Below are 20615 nucleotides of genomic sequence, written 5' to 3' on the forward strand. Positions count from 1 at the left end.
CTATCCCTGGGGGAGCTGGGGCTCAGAGAGGCAGAGGAACTTCTCAGCTTCGCACAGCCGGGGGAGGCGGGGCTGCTGGGCACAGGGGCACTCTGACAGACCAGGACTCCAGTCCTCAGACCTGTATAGATTTGCAACGGGGAGGCCAGCACCCCTCTGTTGCTGCTGGCTGGGGGGAGGGGGGTGCCTGCTGCCGACAGGTGAGAACTCTCTCCTCCTCCTACCGTGTTGCGGTTGGGTCCCCTCTCCACTCACCTGCTTGGCTGTAGGGACACCCACCAGCCAGTTCAGGCTGACTCTGGCCCTGCCTGCCACTTCGCTCCCCCCCCACCCCCGAGGGCGGCACCTGGGGGTGAGCATACCCATAAGCAGCAAGAGGAGACTTGGTGGCTTCTGGGACTCACGGTGCACTCCAGATAACACAGGGGGAGCATTCCCTGCTTCTGGAGCTGGGGATCTCTGCTCCTGCCTGCTCCCCGCTCCTCCCCCACTGTGGTCCCCGATCCCAAGGACCCACACTTTTTTCTGCTCTGTCCCAGCGGCTGCAGTCTGGAGGCAAAGGCTAGCCCACAGACACACGACTTGACCTATGTACTATTTAAAATTTCAGTAAACTCGTTGCCAAAATTTAAAATTGGAAAATTTCACATAACATCCTGGGTTTCCAGCCCAAGTAGTTTATTCTCAGATGGCAGTAATTGGCTGGAGCTGTGGATGGAGTGCGGCGGGAGCGTCTGCCCACCAGCCTCCGCGCTGACATCACCACTGACCCCACAGGACCATGAGGGACCGTTGCTGGCATTTCTTGGCCTTGTACACTGGACTCATCTGGGGGCTTTAAAATCCTGAGGACACAGGCCAATTTCTCAAGCGTCTCTGGGGTGGGACTGTAGCTCCCATAGTGATTCTGGTGAATAGGGAAGGGCCCCCATGTGCAGGTGGCTTCTTAAGAGCCATGACTTCCCGTCCGTGGCTCTCAGCAAGAACCCCACCTTGTGACAGCCCGGCCTCATCCTGACCTTGTTCAGAAGAGAGACCCTCTGTTCCCTCTCCTGGGGACTTGCCAAGAGGCCCGGGACACTTCAGATTTCTCATGGTGTGATGCCCAGTGTGTGAGTCCCGAATTCTGGTCTTGGCAAGAAGCCCCAGTGTGGTCACGGCCGTGGGGCCTAGGGCTGCTGCCTCCAAGGGAGATTCACTCCTATATATGGTCACCCGGGAGTCCCACTGCTGAGCTAACGTGTGACCTAATGTGCTGACAATCTCGCCCAGTCTGGGGCCCAACTTGGGGAGGGCCCTCCCTCTGGAGAGAGTGTCTACTGTGGGGCAGAGGGGCTGGGAGAAGGCAGATCCACAGCATGGAGGCAGGGCAGGGACAAGATGACCCAGATTCGGGACAGCAGAAAGGCAGCTAGAAGACCCCCCCCCCACCCACCCACTTGACTTCACACATCTGTGAAAACGTCCAGCTCCCCACCGATGCTCTGTGTCAACAACAAAACCCATGAGCCTCTCTCGCTTTTAAAAGTTCTTTTAATACAGCGTGAAAAGGCTATATTGCTATAGGCAAGCTGTATACAGATTTTCCAGGAATAAGGCACACAACGGAATGCCATCCCGAGGGCAGCCCTTCAGAGAGGCCGGGAGCCTTCTCCACACACCCTCCGAGCTGGGCCCACGGGTTCTGTTTGTCTCTTTAGCTGGACACACACATATTAACAGATACAGACACGGACAGGGTCACCACACGGGAGTGGAGGAGGTCCAACGGCGAGGCTGGCAACAGACAGCAATGAGCCCTTCTGCCACCAGCCCCTGGGGGACGGCTCAGCCACCTCCCTGAAGGCCGGAACGCCTCCCAAACTTCAGGGTTAGTTGTTGCACTGGGCTACAATGTAGTGATGTTGGATTAAATATTCATTTAGAGTAGATTCAAGTCTATTAGATGTTGGAGGGCAGGTGTAAGGGCTCCGGCTGACAAATCCAAGTTCAAAGAGCATGGGGCCCAGAGGCGTGGCTCAGACGGCAAAACTCCAAAGAGGGGCGTCCAAAGAAGTCTGCCTCCTGCTTCGTCTTCCCTGCTGGGCCCTGCTGACCCAAGCCCTCCACCAGGCCAAGGAGGCCATCTTCGGCTCTGGCCAATCATGGAGGGGCCGGTTAGTGATAATATGCTGGCTCTGTAATACTGATACGCCCCTCTTCCCCTGGCCCACTCCCTGCCCCCCTACAAAGTTAATAACCATAATAACAAGATAATAATAAGAAGGTGCAAGAGAATGGATTACAATGCTGTGTTTGTTATCCTCAGCTGAAGAGGCTCAAAGGGGTCACTATTCCCTTTTCGGCTATGTTACCTAATAATAGCTTCCCTTAAAAAAAAGCAATACTTTCCAAAATACACATATGTATAAATACAGGACACGAACATATTAATAAGTCTAAGCACTTGGATAATATGCTTGGCTACTTAATACTGATATTTTCATCCAAGGAAAACAACACAGAATAACAACAATATGGCTTAAAGAATTGCAAAGATTTTTTTTCCTCATCAGAATTATGTACCAACTTCATATAATATTCTATGTAGACAATATTTCCTTCTTAATGTAGTTCAGTTGCATACTTTTTACAGATCAAAGCATAGTAAAAAAAAAAAAAAAATCAAACCAAAAACAAAACGAAACAAAAAACCAACAACAGGAAAAAAGAGAAAAGTTATCACCATAAATATTTTCTTGCAGCTCAACCAGAAAGGTTTGCAAAATACTTCCAGAAATCTTCGTTTGATATTCTACTGCCCTCCTGAAATCTCCAAAAGTTTGAAAATGCCTCTCTTTTTGTTTTTTTTTTAATCTCAAAGATCAAGCAATTATATTTTTTCTTTTTTCTTTTCTTTTTTTTTTTTTTTTTTTTTTAAAAAAGGCCCCTCAAATATATACAGACAAAAATCACTGTCGAGATTTTTCGGGAGAAGGTAACAAATTCAGTGTTGTGAGAAAAAATTGGTAACCAGAAAAAATTTTAACATCTATGAATTTTCTTTTCAAAATACACACATAGTATTTTTCTTTAAAAAAAAAAAAAGGAATCGTGTCAAGTATAACTCAAAATAAATACAAATTCACAAGTAGAGCTATCGAATACTTCATACGGGTTAAACACTGTTCTCGCTCAACTAGATCACTAGATCTACGAACTGCCTGCGATTGTCCCTTTTGAACGTACAAACCACACGCTTTCTTGTCTCCTGGGCTCCCAGGCCCTCTGAGCACTTCGTCCTCGCAGTACCCGGCCTCGACAACAGTGGCTTCTGCCGCCCATAGAGAGCTCCCCCGTTCAGCCAGAGCCGTGCAGGAGCAGGGGGTACACAGAGAGGCTGCTTTGGGGCAGGAGGGCCCGGCCCCCACGCCAGCCAGCTCTGACTGCCAGCTGGATGAGCCCACTGGAAAGGTCACTTTGGGGTGATATCCCATTTCCTACTGGCCCGTGGCAGGCCCGTGGACTCCAGCGGTCTGGAGCCTGGGTTCTTTTTAGGGTGTGGGCCTTCCCCACCACTGTGGGACAGTCGGCAGGCTCCGGGCGTCCCAGGGCCAGGGTCCCCCTCTGGGGCCAGGTCCCCGGAAGGGCTGGGTCCCGGTCCTCACAGCAGAGACGAGCTCACTGCCCACCACCGCGGACACTACCTTCAGCAGTGCTCTAGAATGACTGACAGCAACAGCTTCTCCCTGGGGACAGAGAGCCTTGGGCCAGGATGACTCCAGCCCACCTTGACATCATGGAGAAGACAGGAGACAGCTGGGAGGGATCCCTCAGTGGCATTCCCAGTGGAAGGGGAGGGTGTTCACAGTCGGTTCCTGGGCATTCTGCCCCTGTGGGCGGCAGGGAGGCGGCTACAGGGCTCAGGCTGGAACTAACACACTCTTCTTAAGTGCTCAGAGGGCATGGCCCCCTGATATCTACCCTGCAGCCCCCCTGGCTGCAAATACACTCACTCCGTCTCTTCAACGTGCTCCCTGGACCCCTGGTTAACACTTCACTGTAACTCCTCAGTCGTACACAGCATTTTCATTTGAAAACAAAAGGCGATTGGGCACCCGTTGGGTGACCTTGAGCCACGGTAAACACTGAATTTCAGGCCCATTTCATGGTCTGATATTTTTTTTTTTTTTTTTTTTTTCCCACAGAGGCATGATGTTGGGGCAAAATCAAGTGACCCAGTCCTGACAGATGGCTCTCTCCCTCTCCCTGGGAGAAAGGAAGGACGATGGGACAACAAAATTAGGACTTCTCACGGGGGAGAGAGAAGAGAGGGGAGCGTGATCCCTCCCACCAGCCAGGACAGCGTTCTGACCAACGTGACTTGCCCAGAGGCCTCCCTGCTCCCTTGGGAGGTAGGAAATCATTGTCCCCATTTTATAAATGAGAAGTTCTGTAGCTTACATCGGGGTTGCCAAGTGTGACAGGGGATCCTTCTCCCTCATTCTTGCAGGGATGGGAGACCTCAGGCGGGGCGGGGGTGGCAGGGGGTGACGAGAAGACTGGCGCCCCTCAATTCTCACCTAAGTGACTGATGGGTGGCGGTGTGCAGTCTGGGACTTGGACGGCCTCTCCAAATACGGCTCCATGTGAATCCCAGCACTGAAGCGGGCCTCTGCTCTCTGGAGCCACTCTGTCACTTAACTAGTGGGGAGACTGAGGGCCGGAGATGAGAAGTTCTTCCCAAGGCTACGTAGTGTGTCAGCAGCAGGGCCAGCATTTGAACCCAGGTCTCCAGGACACCAGGCCTGCGTCTGTCCTGCCAGAGTGCTTTCCCCACTGGGCCCTTCAGCCTCGATCAGGGGGTGGCCCCTAGTGTTGGGGGGGAGGTGAAGGAAAAGGGTAGGGAATGGGCCTGACAAAATCCAAGCACAAAATCCAATCCCAAGTGGAAAACACGTGTGGTGGGGGGCAGGGGAGGCATTGTCTGATATGCCCCAGGTCACACCGTGGAACGCTGTCCAACATTCAGTGCCTCCCTGTCCCTGACCTCTGGGTCTAGGGTATGCAATGCTAATGATGTCAGAGGCAGTCGGGTTTTGGGGCTCATGGTGGGCAGGGGGCAGAGATGCCCACTCCCCAGCAGCTGCTAGAACCGGTGTCAGCTAGCCAGGATTGCTGACACAAACAGGACAGAAAAGTAGGGCTCTCTGAGTGGCTTTGCACTCAGCGCAGACTGGAAGGTTCTGGGTAGAGAAGGAGGCCTGGGTAGTCCTGGAGAGACAGTCCCCTGCAGGCTTTGGGATTCACAGTAAATTTAGTGCACTTGTGGCCAATGCAAGGCTGCTCAGCCCAAAGGGAGTCTCAGAGGAAGGGACCCTGCAGGGGACACCCAGGGCTTTATGGGGTCCTGTGTACTGACCTCCGCTCACCCTTGCCCCTTCTGCACAGACCCCAGGCCCACCTGTAGAGAGTCCCAGAGACCCGGCTTTCTGTGGGGCAGCTATGTCAGTAACACTGTTTGTCAACACACGCGAGACAAGAGCCTAAGACGCCCCCTGCCTAGGCCGGTAAGGCTGCGAGGCCCCGCCCCCACGCACGCCGCCGCACGGAGAGACCCAGGGAGGGGGCGTGGTCTCTGGCTGGCAGGAAGGTGGCTGTGGGCGCAGCGGGCTGGCGGCGGCTCATTGCACTCGGCGGCAGTAGTAGCCCAGCACCTTGCACTTCTCACAGAGGTGCTGGGGGTGCTCCTTGCTCTGGTCGGACACGTCCAGGCCATCGGGCTTCTCCAGGGGTCTCTGCAGAGAGGAAGGAGGGAGTGGAGAGGCAGAAACACAAACAGAAGCAGGGAGAGTGAGACAGACGCAGCGAGGGACAGCACCAGACAGACAGACAGACGGGGAGGGCGTGCCCAGAGAGCGAGCCTGTAGTCACAGAGGTTATTTGCCTAGGCGCTTGGGCCCTTCCTGCCTCTGGCCTGTTGCAGGTGCGTGTCCTGGGCTGGGGCTGGGCAGTGGGAGGGGTTCCTGTACCCGAGCGACTAGTCTAGACACCACCGTGCCCTCCCCCAGGACTCTCTGAGCAAGCCCAGGACAGAGGTGGGACAGTGGGGCACAGACATCACCCAGGTGAGGAAACCGAGGCCCAGAGCAAGGAAGACCCAAGCCCAGTCTCCTGATTTCCAACACAACCAGTGCTCCTCGCCAGGCCGCTTGTCACTCCCATGCTTCGGGGTTAGGGTGGATGAGACCTCAGCTCCGTGAGGTTGGCAGCCGGTGCCCCTCATCCCAAGGCCTGGTACTGTCCGTTGAGTGGCCAAATGATCAGAACTTCACTATATGATTTTAAGGAGCCTCAGTTGCCGCACCTGTAAAGTGGGCCATCGCTGCACCTCGTCTGTGGGGCCGTGGGAGGAATCAGATGTCTGGATGTTTGTACGCTAAGCAGCGTGAGGCACGTACGAGAATACATCTGTGACATAGGGAGCTTCCCGCTCCCTCTCACTCTCCTGTCCTGGTTCTCAAAAGCCAGGAAAGATTTGTTCCCCTGGAAATTTTACGGAGGCTATTAGGCACACCTCTTGAAGCAGATAGTTTCGTGGCTGGCAGGCGAAGCCTCAGCCCAGAGCCCCCTCCTGCAGAACAGTCCCCTGCATGGATCTGGGGGGACTCAAGGGAAGCCAGCTGGGACCCACACGCTGGGGTCAGGGAGCAGGAACTGCAGGCTGGTGTGAGGCCAGGGAGCCTCGGTGCCAGTGACCGTGACCAGGGATGGCCCTGGAGGGAAGCTGAGGGTGAGCACTGCCTCCTGGGCAGACCACGAACCTCTCAAAAGTAGTGCACTGGCTTTACCCAATACCTGGCCCAAAGCTGACACTCGCAGCGGTCTGGGAAATGGAAGAGTCACGGGGGTCTAGGAGATGAACACGGGGACTGCGGATGGGCAGGGTTCTGATCCCAGGGTCATAAAACCCACCTCTGCACTTTCAAGCCTAGAGCCACACAGAGAAAGCCTGCAAAAAAGGACAGGAGCCTTGGCCTTGTCTCAAGGGGTTTTGAGATGACTGGCTTTCCTGGCTGGGGGAGAGGAGAAAGAGTTTGGCTTTGTGTCAGATACGGGCTTGAACTACCTACAAGCTGTGTGACCTTGGGCAAGCCACCGACCCTCTGATCCTCAGTCTCCCCGTCTGCAGAAGGGGACATTGATAACACTTTTCTCATGGGGCTGTTGTTACATCTCAGTGAGTAGAAAGAGCATAGCAGATAAAAACTATTAATGTTGCTTGTTATGATTATTAATGGGAAGGGGATACCACCAGGTAAAGAAAGGGTCACTGAAGCCACGATTCCAAGCTTGAAGGCCTGTGAAGGGCCCATCACCTGCTCTCCTAGGCATCTCATAAATACCAACAGCACCCCATGGGCGAGCTAGGGCCGAGGACCTCCCTGCTGGCCAAGCTCCCTGGCTGAAAGAAGGGCTCCCTGACCTTGAGCTGAACTCTGGGTCCCTATACGTCCACCTGTCATCACAGCCACACAGGGGCCACACACTCTCCGCTTGGCTCCCCCAGGCCTGAGAGAGGTAATACTGGGGTCTCCCCTCATCCAGATCAACTCAGCCTGGTTTCTAGCTCTCCTCCCCAACTCTTCATGCTGGCCGGGGCCCCTCCTTGAACCAGCCTTCCAGGTGGGGCCAGAGATGCCAGAATAGGCAGGCCTGAGGCCACTCTTGCCCCCCATGGTTTACACCTTGCAGAGCACTGCCACACAAATCATACCATCCAACCTGACAGCCTGGCTGGGAGGGGCACATTACTCTCCCCATATGTTACAGATGAGGAAACTGAGGCCCCAAGACATTAAGGGTCTTGCCCTGGGGCCTGCAGCTTCACCTATCTGCCCAGGGCTGTTGGACAACAACTTTCTCCTCCGGAGCCTCAACGTACCCTTCTGTAACCTGGGCGGGAGGTCAATAACATATACCGTATGCGTGATAGAGAGAGAAGTCGGTGTCTTAAAGCACTGTATAACCATCAAGTCAAGCTCTGCGAGACTTAGCAATTGCTGTGTGACCTCCAGAAGTTCCTTAACCTCTCTGTGCCTCAACGCCCTCTTCTATAAAATGGGGCTAATAAGGGCACCTACTTGTAAGGTGGTTGTGAAGAGTAAATGAGTTAACACATACCAAGTTAGCTGGCACATGAAAACCAAAGTGCTGGCCAGTATTAATATCACATATCATTGTTGCTATTATTAGTATTATGTAGGACTGGGGGCAGGCTGGGAGCGAGGGATCCAGCTGAGTCCCCGTGGAAACGCCCTTGCGATACCCTCACCATCCCTCCTCCTTGGCCGTGACCCTATCAGTGTCCCTTTCCCTTCCCTCCATGGGTCGGGGCTCCGCTGAGTGGAGGAGCGCAGGGTGGGGGCGGGGGGGAGCCGCCAGGATGACTCCCCTCTGTGGAAGGAAAACCTTCAGCTGCTGGGATGGATCACCCCAGGGCCGCCCCCACCCCCCAGCAGGGAGGCAGAGCCCTTCAGTGTTTTCTTCTCCTAGGGGGCAGGGGAGCCGCAGCCGGAGCCTGACGGGAAACAGATGTGGCAGGAGAGGGAGGAGAGGGAACCGGAGGGTTCTCAGGGGATGGATGCCCCACAGGTCAGAGCTCAGGGGGCAGAAGAAATAAAGCAGCTCCTCTCCACCATGGGGGCCTGGGGTGGGCGGGGGGGCAGCGAGGGCCCCAAGTCTTCCTCTGAGCTCTTCAAAGGCCCCTGATTGCTGGGGAGTCGGGTGGGGACATGCCCCTCCCCACCCAGCCTGCAACCCCTCAGAGACAGAGGAGCCAGGTGAAAAGTTCGTAGAGGCCAGGAGAGGAGATTGGGGATGCTAGGTGCTGGGACACTGGGTCCTAGGCCCCCTTAACATTGCCTGGCTGAGGGGCTTGCTCAAGCCCTGTGGTCTCTCTGGGCCTCAGTTTCCCTACTGCACACAGCAGGGTTCAACCAATAGGGCTGACGGACCGAGAGGGGAAGAGCAAAGCCACATGTTTCCGGAGGATCCTTCTGGGTCGGGTACCAGTGCGGAGACTGAGCCTGAGTATGGGGGTGCCCGTGGGGGGCTGCGCTGAGACTGAGTGTGGCAGGATGCTCCAAAGCACAGCTGGCCTGGGGATGGTGGCTCCTTCCTCGTGGAAGGAGAGAGGAGCCCTGCCCTGCCGGATGCTAGGGCAATATAGGGGCAGGGGCCGAGGAGGCTGGAGCCACTGCGGGGAGGCTGGCACCCTGGCCTCAGGCCTGTGGGCGAGGCCGTGCCTCTCTGCTCAGGTTGCAGAGGGTATGGGCATCATAAAGACCAAGTGAGCCTCCCAGACCCCCAGCACCGACCCAAGTCCTGCCCTGACCCGCACAGCTGAGCCCCCTTGGGGGCTCCCCAGCCCAGCCCGCCACCGTGACGTGGCCTCCGTGCTCCCCTTTCCCTCTGGCCCCAAACTTGATCCCTCTTCTTGAAACCCAGCTTCTCTACGGACCTTGAGTCAATCACTTACACCCCTTGCCTCCCTTTCCCCCTCTGTAGAAAGGAAAGACAGCAGTGCTGACCTCGTGGGGTAGCTGAGAGGATGACGGGTATTAAGTACTCTTACAATTTTCCCATCCTTGCCCTCTCCCATCACGGGGACCCACCTGCAGCCTCCTCTCTCCCTCCCGCCCCCAGGAGCACGCTGAACCCTTCGCTCCGGCACACCCAGTGCCTGTGCAGCTGAGCTGAGACACGTACTGACTCCCGCCTGGCCTCAGGCCTGGGCCCCCCAGCACTTCAACAGACCGTCTCCAAGCACAGAGGCAAGTTCAACCCCATTTCCCACCCGGGGACCTTGGGAAGAAGACGGGGCTTCTCAGGGCCCTGCTTCTCCTCCCTGTGAAATATGGATGAACAGAACACCCCATCTGAGGACAGAGTATACACGAGGGGTGTGTAGGGACTCAGCAGATGATGCCCAGAGGATGATTCGGGCCAGAGTTTCCCTAAATGCCAGTTGCTAACCCTGTCCGATTGAATCCCGTCGCTGCAGTTGGAGAAGGGAAGGCCTAGAAGCCCTGAACTTGGCCGTCCTTCAGCACCTGCACAGATCTGGCCCCGGAGGAGCCCTCAAGCCAAGTGGGTCCATGAGAGAAGGAATGAACCCCTCTGAACAGCACTGGCCATGCCCCAAGTGCCCCTGGGAGCGCGGAGTTCAACCCACAAGGTAGTGTGATCATTGTCACACATGGTGGAAAAGGTGTCTTGGACTGGCGTCTCCAACCTCAGGAATTGCCGGGAAATCAGGAACCAGGACGCCTTGTCTCCTTTGAACTGCCTACTCCTGGCCCCATTCCCTGGATGTGCTCCCCAAACACTAGGCCCACCCACCGGGTCACCAGGCCTGTCTTGGCACTGCTGGGCCTGGGTGCCCCCCTCTTTGCCGTTAGGATGTGGGCTAGGCTCTGCCCCTAAGGAGACCCCCGTCTGCTGGACCTTGATGGCCAGCTTTGAGTCTCCTTGCCTACCTGTCATAGTGTGGTTGATGGGAACCACAGAAACCCTTGGGGGAGGGGGTGGGGAGGTCTGCAAACAGAGGCAATGGAGGCCAGCATGAGGGTCATAAAATCACAAGATGTTTCAATCAGGAGAATCCTCTCAGATGGCTCCCACGTGCGCTAACAGGATAAAGCCCAAACTCCACACCATGGCCTCCGAGCCAGTCCCAGGCGGCCCGCCCCCCCCCCCCCACCTCTGCTTCGCCCCTCAGCTCCACCAGTGCTCTGTGCCTGACCCTGGCCTCCCCACTTCGCACATGCTGTTCCCTCCAGCTCGGCCACCCCCACGCAGCCCCCTGCAAGCCTCCACCACAGCTCAGCCAACATCAGTGCCTCACGGGAGCCTTCCCCAAGAGCCTCAAAGCCCACCTCCCTTCCTGGCCCGCCTCCTCCACCCCTCTGCTCCTGCCATCCTTCTTGGTGACTCGGCCCACACGGGAGGACTGGCCCTAGCCCTGGCTCCTTAGTGCCCCCGTGCCATCGTCAACGTGACCTTCTCTCCCACTGCCCCCTTGGCCACGCCCTGGACTTGGTCTTCAGACCAAGAGCTGCTCTCTGTGCAGCTCCACCCGGCCTGGGCCCTGCCTCATCCTCCCTTCCCATTAGGGCCCTTCTGGCCTCCCTTCCGGGCCATCCGGCTGACATCCCAGGACCACGCACGATCACACTTCTCCAAATATGCCAGCTCTTCAGCCTTCCTCCCTCTGAATCACTGTCCTGGCAGACCTCTGCCCCCGTCCACTGACTCTGACCCACGCCTGCCCCGTGACCCTGCTGGAGCAAGTCACAGAACCAGGCTGGTGGCGCCAGTGACAACCTCACACCTCCCCGGGCCTGGGACGCAGCTAGATTTCTTTAGGAGGCCCATGTCCTCCGTCCTTCCCCGAGGCCGCCACATCCCTCCTCACTCTCATTTCTCCTGAAAACCTCCTGTCCCATTTCAGAGAGAAGACGGAAGCCTTGGAAGTGAAGCTCGTCTTCTTTGTGCCATCAAACCCACCAACCTTCCTGACCACTCCCACGTCCCCCACCTCCCGTGCCATGGTAAGGCATCACCCCCTTGCTCCCGTATCATCAGCCCTTTGCTTCCTTCTGGATCCTTCTCACTTGCCTGTAACATGCTCCAGGACTTCCCGTCTCCATAACACCCACCTCAATGCCACCTGCCCTCCTGTGGCTACTGCCCCATATCGCTGCTTCTCTCTACAATCAACCCCCCTTGAGAGAGTAGACAATGAAGCCTGGCCCAACAAACCCCTCCAACCCCCGTCATGGCTCCACAGCCACGGCCCCAGACAACACGTCCACTAAGAATCGACGTCTCCACTCTGTCCTTACACCTGACCTGCAGGGCACCGGCTTAGTGGTTCTCAGACCTTAGGTGCAGTTCAACGAGATATCCATGTAAACGTGGCGCCCCGTGAAATTTGAGGACCGCCTCGGTGTTGCCAAATCTCCAGGGCACTTGGCCATGGCCATTATACCAGACATCTCTGCACCAACCACACCTGCCCACTTGAACGGTACACCCCCCTCCCCGACCTCCAGGACTCCATGCTCCCCGGTTCTGCTCCGTGATGGATCCTTCTCCTCCAGCTGAGCCCCCAGTGCTGGGATTCTCCAACACATGGAGAGTATTCTCCATGGCCAGGGCTAGGGCCAGTCCTCCAACACATAGAGAATTCTGTCTCTACTTTGTCTACATTCTGCAGGAAATCTCATCCACTCCCTACATACCTCTAAGTCCATGATACCCGAGTATGTAGAAGCCACTGTGACTTCTCATATGAGCTTCAAAATAACAAATCCGACTGCCTTCTTGACGTCCGGACTTAGATTTTTCAGGAACATCTCACATGTAACATGTGTATCAGAGGACTTTTGCTTTTATCTGGGATACCTAGGTCTCACCCTGCCCTGCCCCCAGCCCAGGATGCCCACCTCAGTAAGCGCACTCCATCCACTCAAGGGTGATAGTTCTTCCGGATTCCTGCCTCTCCCTCACCTCCCACATCCAATCCGGTGACATTTTGTGTTGGACTCAGGTCCAAGGCCACCTGCTAGGTTCAGACCTTTCCCAGCGCGCATGGCACGGCATGGCTTTCCCGCTGGACTCCTCACTGTTGATCAGCCAGCCCCACCAAGACTAATCTCTGCACACACCCAGAATAATCATCTCAAAGTAAAGCTGAAAGTGTTGTTCCTCGTGGGTTTCGAGAGAGCGGGGGGCCCCCCCCCCCCCTTCCTCTTGCCCTGCTCTCCTGATTCTTCACTTAGGTTTGGGCCTTGAGCACCCAAGTCCTTAAGGCCACGGGGCATTTGCACCTGCTGTACTGCTTCTTTGGATGGCCTGTAACAGGTCTGGCTTCCTTCCATCCTTCAGGCCCCGGAGTAAACGGGCCTCCTCTTTGCAGCCTGCAGTGAGTACATCCTCCCTGGGATGACACCTCTGTCCCCCAGGCCCCAGCGTGCCCACATGTACCTTGGCCACCAGCCCCACGCTCAGTGCCTGGTACACTGGGGCTGTCCTGTATACATGAGTCAACTGAGTGAGCAAATGAACGAGATACGTGTTCTCTGGAGTGAGTGCCCTGCTGCCCCCCACATCCCCGCTCATCTCACAACAGGACCCCGAGCTCATTAGTACCGAAGAATTCACCGGGGGTCTGCGGTCTCAAGGTCTTGGTGAAATTGCCCCTTTACCCTCCTTCCCTGGGGAAATGGTGTTCCCTCAACCCCATTTCGGATGAGAACAACAAAGGGCCAACCAACGTGGAGAGATCTGGTCTCCTCCTTGTCATATGAAGGAGTAAACCGAGGCCCAAGAGGGACAAAGTCACCCTCCCGCACACCCGAGGCCCTTCAGAGAGCCCCTCCCGCCGTGGCTCCCGCGCTCCCGGTGCCCGCAGCTCACCTGCTTGTGCGGGTACACGTTGATGTGGCACTTGATGCACTCCTGCCCCATGTTGGCCCAGGAGTTCCCGCTCATCCATTTTCTCTTGCACTTGGGGCACTTATACTCGCCGAAACAGCGCTTCTTGCCCTGGTACGGGGTCAGACCCTCGCCTTTGGGGCGTGCCTAGAGGACAGGAAGCAAACGTAGGGCGTTGGGGTCCACCGGCCCAAACTGACGCCCCTACAGGGGTCGCCCGGTCTTCCCCTTCCTCCTTCACACTCCATGTGCAGACACCTTTCGTCCCCATCCAGGGAACACCGGGCGACCCCCAGAGCACACCCGGGATCCCAAGGCTGGGAGACCCACACAAGGGAGACAGAGAACAGAGGAGGCGATGGAGGGTACACATCCTTTCTAGATTTCGGGGACCAAACTGTGTGATGGTGGCCAGGAATTCCTTCTCTGACTCCGATGTCGTAAAAAGGCAGCCAGTGGTCGCATGCACCCGCACACAGGTGCTCTTTGGCCACACGGTGGTGTGGTTTAAAGGGTTGGGGGGAGGGGCGGCGCGCCCGGGTGGCTCAGTCGGTTGGGCGTCCTACTTCGGTTCGGGTCCCGATCTCGCGGTTCGTGGGTTCAGGCCCCACATCAGGCTCCGCACCGGCAGTGCGAAGCCTGCTTGGGATTGTCTCTCTCTTCCTCTCTCTCTGCCCCTCCTCTGCTTGCGCTCTCTTTCTCTCTCCAAATAATAAACTTGAATGGTTATCGGAGAGGCAACGCAGGCACAACGTGTGCAACCCGGAAGGTGTATCTCCCCTCCCCCTGGTCCCGGCCACAGCTCCCCTCGTGGAGGCCTTCTTCATTTCCTTTACACCACCCCGGGATGGGTTCTGCATTTACAAACATACACACCATATAGACACGCACTCACGTCCCCATCCCTCACTCGAGGGACACCTTACACCTTCCGTTCTGCATCTTCCCTTTCTTAGTAAGCTATCTCGGGCATATTATTATTGTGAGATACGCAATAACACACCTCTTCCCTGCATCAGTACAAACGGCCCTGCCGTGTTCTAACAGCTGTACAGCGCGGCGTCTATGCGAGCTCTGCGGCGCTCGCCAAGCACCACGACAGAGCACCTGGGTTCTCCCACTCTTCCGTTATGGCAGTGCGACAATGCGTAATTGTGTGTGCGTGTGTGTGTGTGCGTATCACATTTTGCACGCGTGAGGGGACGTGTGGGGGATAAATCCCCAGAGATTAAACCGCGGCGTCAATGGGGATGCGCACTTTCAATTCTGAAGGATAATGACGCGTTGCCCCCGGCCCCCGCCCCCACCACCCTGCAAGGGTACCAACTTAATGTCCCATTCCCTCGCCAGAATCGCTGTCACTGTTGCCAGTCTAAGAGGTAGAAAGTCTTCTCAGAGTGGCTTTGACTTGTCTTTTATTGCAAGAGAGAATTCCCCGTGCATTTAAGAACCACTATGCTTCCTTGGTTAATGTGTCACGAGGGTTGATGTGTGTCCTTTGTGATCTTTTTTTTTCTGCTGGGGTTTGTTATTTTTCTTGTTGACTTGTAACTGCACTTTACCTATTAAAGAGACTAATTCTCTCCTGCGTGGTGTTTTTGGTTTTGGTTGAAGCAGCTTTAACAAGATATGATTCACAGACCCCACATTTCACCTGTACAAGGTGCACAATTCAGTGGGTTTTAGTACACTCACAGAGTTTTATTTATTTATTTTTTTTAATTTTTTTTTTCAACGTTTATTTATTTTTGGGACAGAGAGAGACAGAGCATGAACGGGGGAGGGGCAGAGAGAGAGGGAGACACAGAATCAGAAACAGGCTCCAGGCTCTGAGCCATCAGCCCAGCGCCTGACGTGGGGCTCGAACTCACGGACCGCGAGATCGTGACCTGGCTGAAGTCGGACACTTAACCGACTGCGCCACCCAGGCGCCCCACACTCACAGAGTTTTATATTAACCCTCACTGCAATCTAATTTTAGAACATTTGGTTGTCCCCCCTCCCCCCCCCAAAAAAGAAACCCTATATCCATTATACCCTTCTCACCCTACCCAGCCCTGGGCAACCACCAATCTCCTTTCTGTCTCTAGAGATTTCCCTGTTCTAGATGGTTCATATACGAAGAATCACACAATAATCATCCTCTTGTGTCTGGCTTCTTTCATTCAGTGTAATGCTTTTAAGGATCATCCATGTAGGAGCACGTCTCAGACCTTTATTCCGACTTGTTGCCAGATACTATCCCATGGTGTGGACATGCTGTATTTTATTACTTATTCATCAGATGATAGACATTTGGGTTGTTTCTAATTTGGGGCTATTATGAATTATGCTGCGATGAACATTCACGTACAAGCTGCAAGGTGTTTTATAAACTTGGATTAGTCACCTCAGTATTTGAAAATGGGACATTTCAGGGGCGCCTGGGTGGCTCAGTTGATTAAGCGGCTGACTTCGGCTCAGGTCACGATCTCGCGGCCTGTGAGTTCAAGCCCGGCGTTGGGCTCTGTGCTGACAGCTCAGAGCCTGGAGCCTGCTTCCGATTCTGTGTCTCCCTCTCTCTCTGCCCCTCCCCTGCTTGTGTTCTCTCTCTCTCTCTCTCTCTCTCTCTCTCTTAAAAATAGTAAACATTTAAAAAAATTAAAAAAGAAAAAGAAAATGGGAGATTCCACCTAGAAATTAGGACCACATTGGTCCAGAAATCTCTCAGGTGACTATTCACTGAGGCTGAGGAGTGGCCCCATCACAATGACTGCACATCTTCCGTGTTGCCTCTGTTCCAACCAGCTGCTCCTTGCATTTACGTCACATACTTGGCACTTGTAGGCTTTGGGTCTGACACAGGCTTAAACACACGTTCTCCACTGTGGGTATTCAAAGTGTGGGTCCTAGACTGGCATCAGCAGCATTACCTGAGAGCTTGTTATAAATGCATGGTCTCAGGCTCCACCTTAGATCGACTGAATGGGAATCTGCATTCTAACAAGAGCCCCAGGGGATCCATGTGCCATTAAGCTTAAGAAGCTCTGGGCTACAGAGTGATCCGCCTCTACAGTCATGTTTGGGTAATTGCCCATTCACAAAGTAGCACATAAAGGTTAAGAGCACAGACTCTGGACTGAAATCCCAGCTTTGTGATCTTACGCAAATTACTCGCAAAGATAATGACACGAACCACCATCTGACTATTCTGAAGATCAAACGAGATAAACATGTAGAACACTTAGAACAGTGCCTGATACCTAAAACAGCACTATTAGTTATTATTGTTATTTACGAACATAGAATAATAGCAGCACGTAAAGCAATAATTTCTTCCTTCAGGAACCATGTCTCTTATTCCCAAGAGCCAATACCACCACTTGGTGACAGCCTACTAGAATTTCAGGCAAATCACTAAAAAGGGACATATTACTGAGTGTGTAAATCTAAATTTAGCAAGTGACAACAATACTGCCCTGATCTTTTGGGCCTGCTGCCTAATGTCTTTAGATCTTTATTGGCCTTCCTGGCAGCCATTATATCCTGGGGAGGACGTTCAGTCTGAGCTCCAAGGCAGGGCTGGCTCTCAGCACTGGCAGGTCTGTGAGGGAGGCTGGTTATGCCGAGGGGAGCACTCAGCATGCAGTCGGCATCCAGGCTCCAGTCAAATTGCGGTAGAGGGGTCAACTTATGCTTTGAGCTCTGTTGGTCTGAGGTCCGTGGGTGTGCAGTGATCCTTCTGACCCCTTCTGGTGCCACCCTTCCTACCTGGTGCCTGGTACCCGCAGCTTCGAAGCAACTCTAGCTTCTATGGCCTCCCTTCCCAGTAATCCTGAAATAAATGCTAGATGCACTCTTTCCCTGGTGTCTCCATTCATAAAGGCACCTACATTTAAAAGGTGCCTTTTAGGATGGGTAGGCACGGGGTGCCTCACCCATGGTAGCCTGTGAGACTCCTTGATTGAAGGGGGAAATGTGGGGGCCATCACCAGTCAGGCCCACTCTGGGATCTGGCTCTACAGGCTTCTTGGTTCAGAAACCGACAGGCCCTGCAGCTGGGGCAAAGGGCAGGGGGCAGGGTATCAGAGGGAGGGGGCAAGGCATCCTGGGGTCACTCAGCAGAGTGAAAGGTGAGGAATGGGGCAGAGCCAACAAAGAGTCTCTGCTTCAGAAGGAAACCCACACGAAAAAGATGATACAGAATGTGCACCAAAGACAGAAGCAGGCAGATGAGCGGAAGGAGCGAGGGGAGGGTCGGAAAGCACCACCACAGCGTGTAATTAGAAAACCAGCCGTTCTGGAGTCATCCATCAGGGAGCGTGAACTGCTGGGCAGGGCCCAGGGACAGGGGCTACCGCCTCCTGCAGGACCAGATGTCCTCAGCACCCCATTCCCACCCTGCCATCAGGCCAGGCACTGGCACCCCGCTGCGTGGGACATGGCTCACACCATGGATGCCACGGCCAGGTGCCGGTGATCACATTCTGCCTCTGCTGGGACTATCTGGGGGACCCTGAGTGAGTTACTCAACCTTTCCGTGCCTTGGTCTCCTCATCTGGAAACCAGGATCATGGTGAGGGCCCGCCTCCCCAGGCTGCTGGAAGGATGGGAGGCATTCATGCATATGAAGGTGTTAGCGGACAGCTGGGCATTACAAGTGCTCACTGAGCATTAGCAATTTCAGGATGATTTTTCTCCTGGGGCTGGTGCAGGGAGGGGTAGCAGCTGCCTTCGGGGCAATGCAGAGGCTGGGGCTGAGACCCGGGGGGTGTAAATCACAGGAGGAAAGCTCCCAAAGATGGGAGGGCACCTGGGTAAAGGGTGGGCCCACTATCCCCAAAGATGGAGGCGGTGGCAGGCAAAAGGGGACTGCATTAGGTATTTTCACCTTCTGGAATTTTCAGGGAAGAACCAAGAAAGACAGGGGAAGGCCGCGGAAGCTCTGTGGTGCTGCTGGCGGAGAACAAAGGGAAGAGCAAAGAGGGGAGACGCTTATAAGGGGCCACCTGTGTGCGGGGCTTTGCGCTCAGGGCTCCACATCCTATCAGGCTCCCGCTCGACTCTTCCCATAACCCTGTGGGGCAAGGAATATCATCAACCCATTTAACAGATGGCAAAACTAAGGCACAGGGAAGGGGCAGGACTCGCCAAACAGCTTCCAGTGTCTGAGAAGCACGACTAGGCCCAGCGGGCTTTTCCACGAGGCTACATTTGGCTTCCCTTTTCTGTCTGTCACCCCCCAAATGTGTCTCTACCACAAAGCTGAGGGCTGTACTCAGAAGAAACGTCCTCAGCCCCTCTGCTCAGCCCAGCCTGGCGGCTCTGCCCTCCTGCGGGTCACAGAGGGAGAAATGGCCTGCAGGGCAGGGGTAAAGAGGCAGTGGAAGCCGGGGAAGACAGGCCAGAGGGCAGCTCTCAGCTCAGCAGCAAGGAGCCGCTTCCTGGAAGGACTTACTCCAACACTGTTTATGCTTACAGAGCAGGGCAGGGCCAAAGGGAGGAGGAATTTTTGATGGAACAAAGACTTCTCTACCCCCCACACTTTCCCCCTGCCTCCTCCCAGAAAGGCCAGCCTCTTCTCATAAACTTCAACATGAAACAGACGCTGACTGCCGACGGCTCTGCAGGGGCCGCCACCCGCCCGGGCTGGGAACGATGCCAGGCCTGACCTGCTCTCCTGACCCGGGCCCCTGCCACGTACGGCTCTGGGGAATCGCATCAGCCCCGGGCACAGCTCACTGGTGCTCGACACCACCCTGATAGCACGGACAGGCCCTCTGGGGGCCAGAGAGGCAAGATGACTGGCTCAAGGACACACAGCAAGCCAGGGACTGAGCCAGGAGGAGGGGTTGGATCCTCCGGCCTCCAGACCGTGGCTGGAATCCTTGCGGAGGGCAGCCTGGGAGGTGGGCGGTGGGGGCTGCTGTGGGGGTAGAAAGGAGAACCTGGGCCAAGCAGCAGCTGAGAGCAAAGCTGGGCAGGTTGTGGGCAAGCCTCCTGCTTGGGAAGAGACACAGATGATGCTGACACTATCTGGGCACGGCTCCCTGTTTTTTTTTCCCAACAGCTCATGAGATTTCTTATGGTTGATGGTAAGATGGTGAGCTGCCTGTCACTGGTGGTATGCAAGCAGAGGTTGTGTAAACCACTCTCAGGGAGGCTGCCAAGGGGACTTCTGTCTCGGTCAGACAGTTGGACCAGGTTACTGGGAGGGCGCTTGTAAGTCTTGTTGCTGGAGAGGGCCAACTAGCAGGGGTGGAGACAGGGCACTCCCAGACACCACCGGGAGTGGGGCCAAACAGGTATATTTCCTGCTAGATCCCTACAGCACAATTTGGTGAACAGCCTTCCCGCAGCTTTTAGAAATGACCGTTCCCCCAGCAAATCTATTTCCGGGCAGCCGTCCTAAGGAAACCATCAGAGATACGGACCAACAGGGTGTTCAAGAATGTTCAGCATTGTTTATGACGTGAACAGCTACAATGAGCTAAACATTCAACACCAATGCCCTGGTGCCCTCAAATGATGTTACACCCTTCGGATGAATGACAGCAAAGCCGTTGAGATGCTCATGAGGAATTTTTTTGAAGGGTTTGGGGAAATGCCAATAAAGAAAACAGGACAAGGTGACAGGACATGGGCTGCTCCCAGAGTAAACCCATAAAAAGGAAAAGGGTGCACGAAAAGGGCTGGCAGGAAGGCAGAAGCCTTCAGAGGTTGCCTCCGGGAGACAGGATCCTCTATTCTAATTAAGGAATTGTCTTTAATGAGTAGGTGTGACTTTGGCAGTTCATCCTGCCGCTCCCTGGCCTGCGAGCCCCTCCTGCCCACGAGGGGGCGCCCTATGCTTTCCCAAGGTGGTGGCAACCCACCAGCGATGGCGACTCTACCCATACTTGTCCCCCACTTTGCCCCTGCAGGTGTGGCCACTGGGGCTTGCTGGACCCTGGCCGGCCTGCTGCTGGTTCTGTTGGCCCGCACTCATGTCCATAGGGTGGCCCTGCCCCCAGCCACCCAGCAGACTTCCCACCTCCTAGATTCCATCCACTCCCTCAATTTTGAGGACAGCTGGGAAGTATCCGCACCTGTCACATGACATAGAACTTGGCTGGTCAGTCTGCCAGTCCCTGCCCGTTTCCTGGAGTCCCACC

General features: G+C 55.1%; 1 protein-coding gene and 1 long non-coding RNA gene across 3 annotated transcripts in view; one reads left to right on the forward strand and one right to left on the reverse strand.

Moving 5' to 3' along the window:
• Window positions 1-1515: 1515 nt before the first annotated feature.
• The window catches only part of ZCCHC24 (zinc finger CCHC-type containing 24), a 64498-nt gene continuing 45398 nt past the window's right edge, over window positions 1516-20615 (reverse strand). The window contains exons 3-4 of one of the 2 annotated variants that reach the window (XM_040485558.1): window positions 13465-13629; window positions 1516-5777 (exon numbers count right to left, since the gene is read on the reverse strand). In XM_040485558.1, coding sequence (XP_040341492.1) covers window positions 5664-5777; window positions 13465-13629 — 279 coding nt within the window. In that variant the 3' untranslated portion in view covers window positions 1516-5663. The remainder of the gene's footprint in view (window positions 5778-13464; window positions 13630-20615) is intronic. The other variant, XM_040485559.1, reaches the window with a different exon arrangement.
• Window positions 10110-12003, forward strand: LOC121036856 (uncharacterized). Its single transcript, XR_005793512.1, has 3 exons — window positions 10110-10219; window positions 11495-11594; window positions 11902-12003. It is a non-coding gene; the product is annotated as an uncharacterized LOC121036856 (long non-coding RNA).

This window comes from Herpailurus yagouaroundi, unplaced genomic scaffold (assembly GCF_014898765.1).
Source record: "Herpailurus yagouaroundi ecotype Mexico unplaced genomic scaffold, PumYag 163, whole genome shotgun sequence".
NCBI classification, from domain to species: domain Eukaryota; kingdom Metazoa; phylum Chordata; class Mammalia; order Carnivora; family Felidae; genus Herpailurus; species Herpailurus yagouaroundi.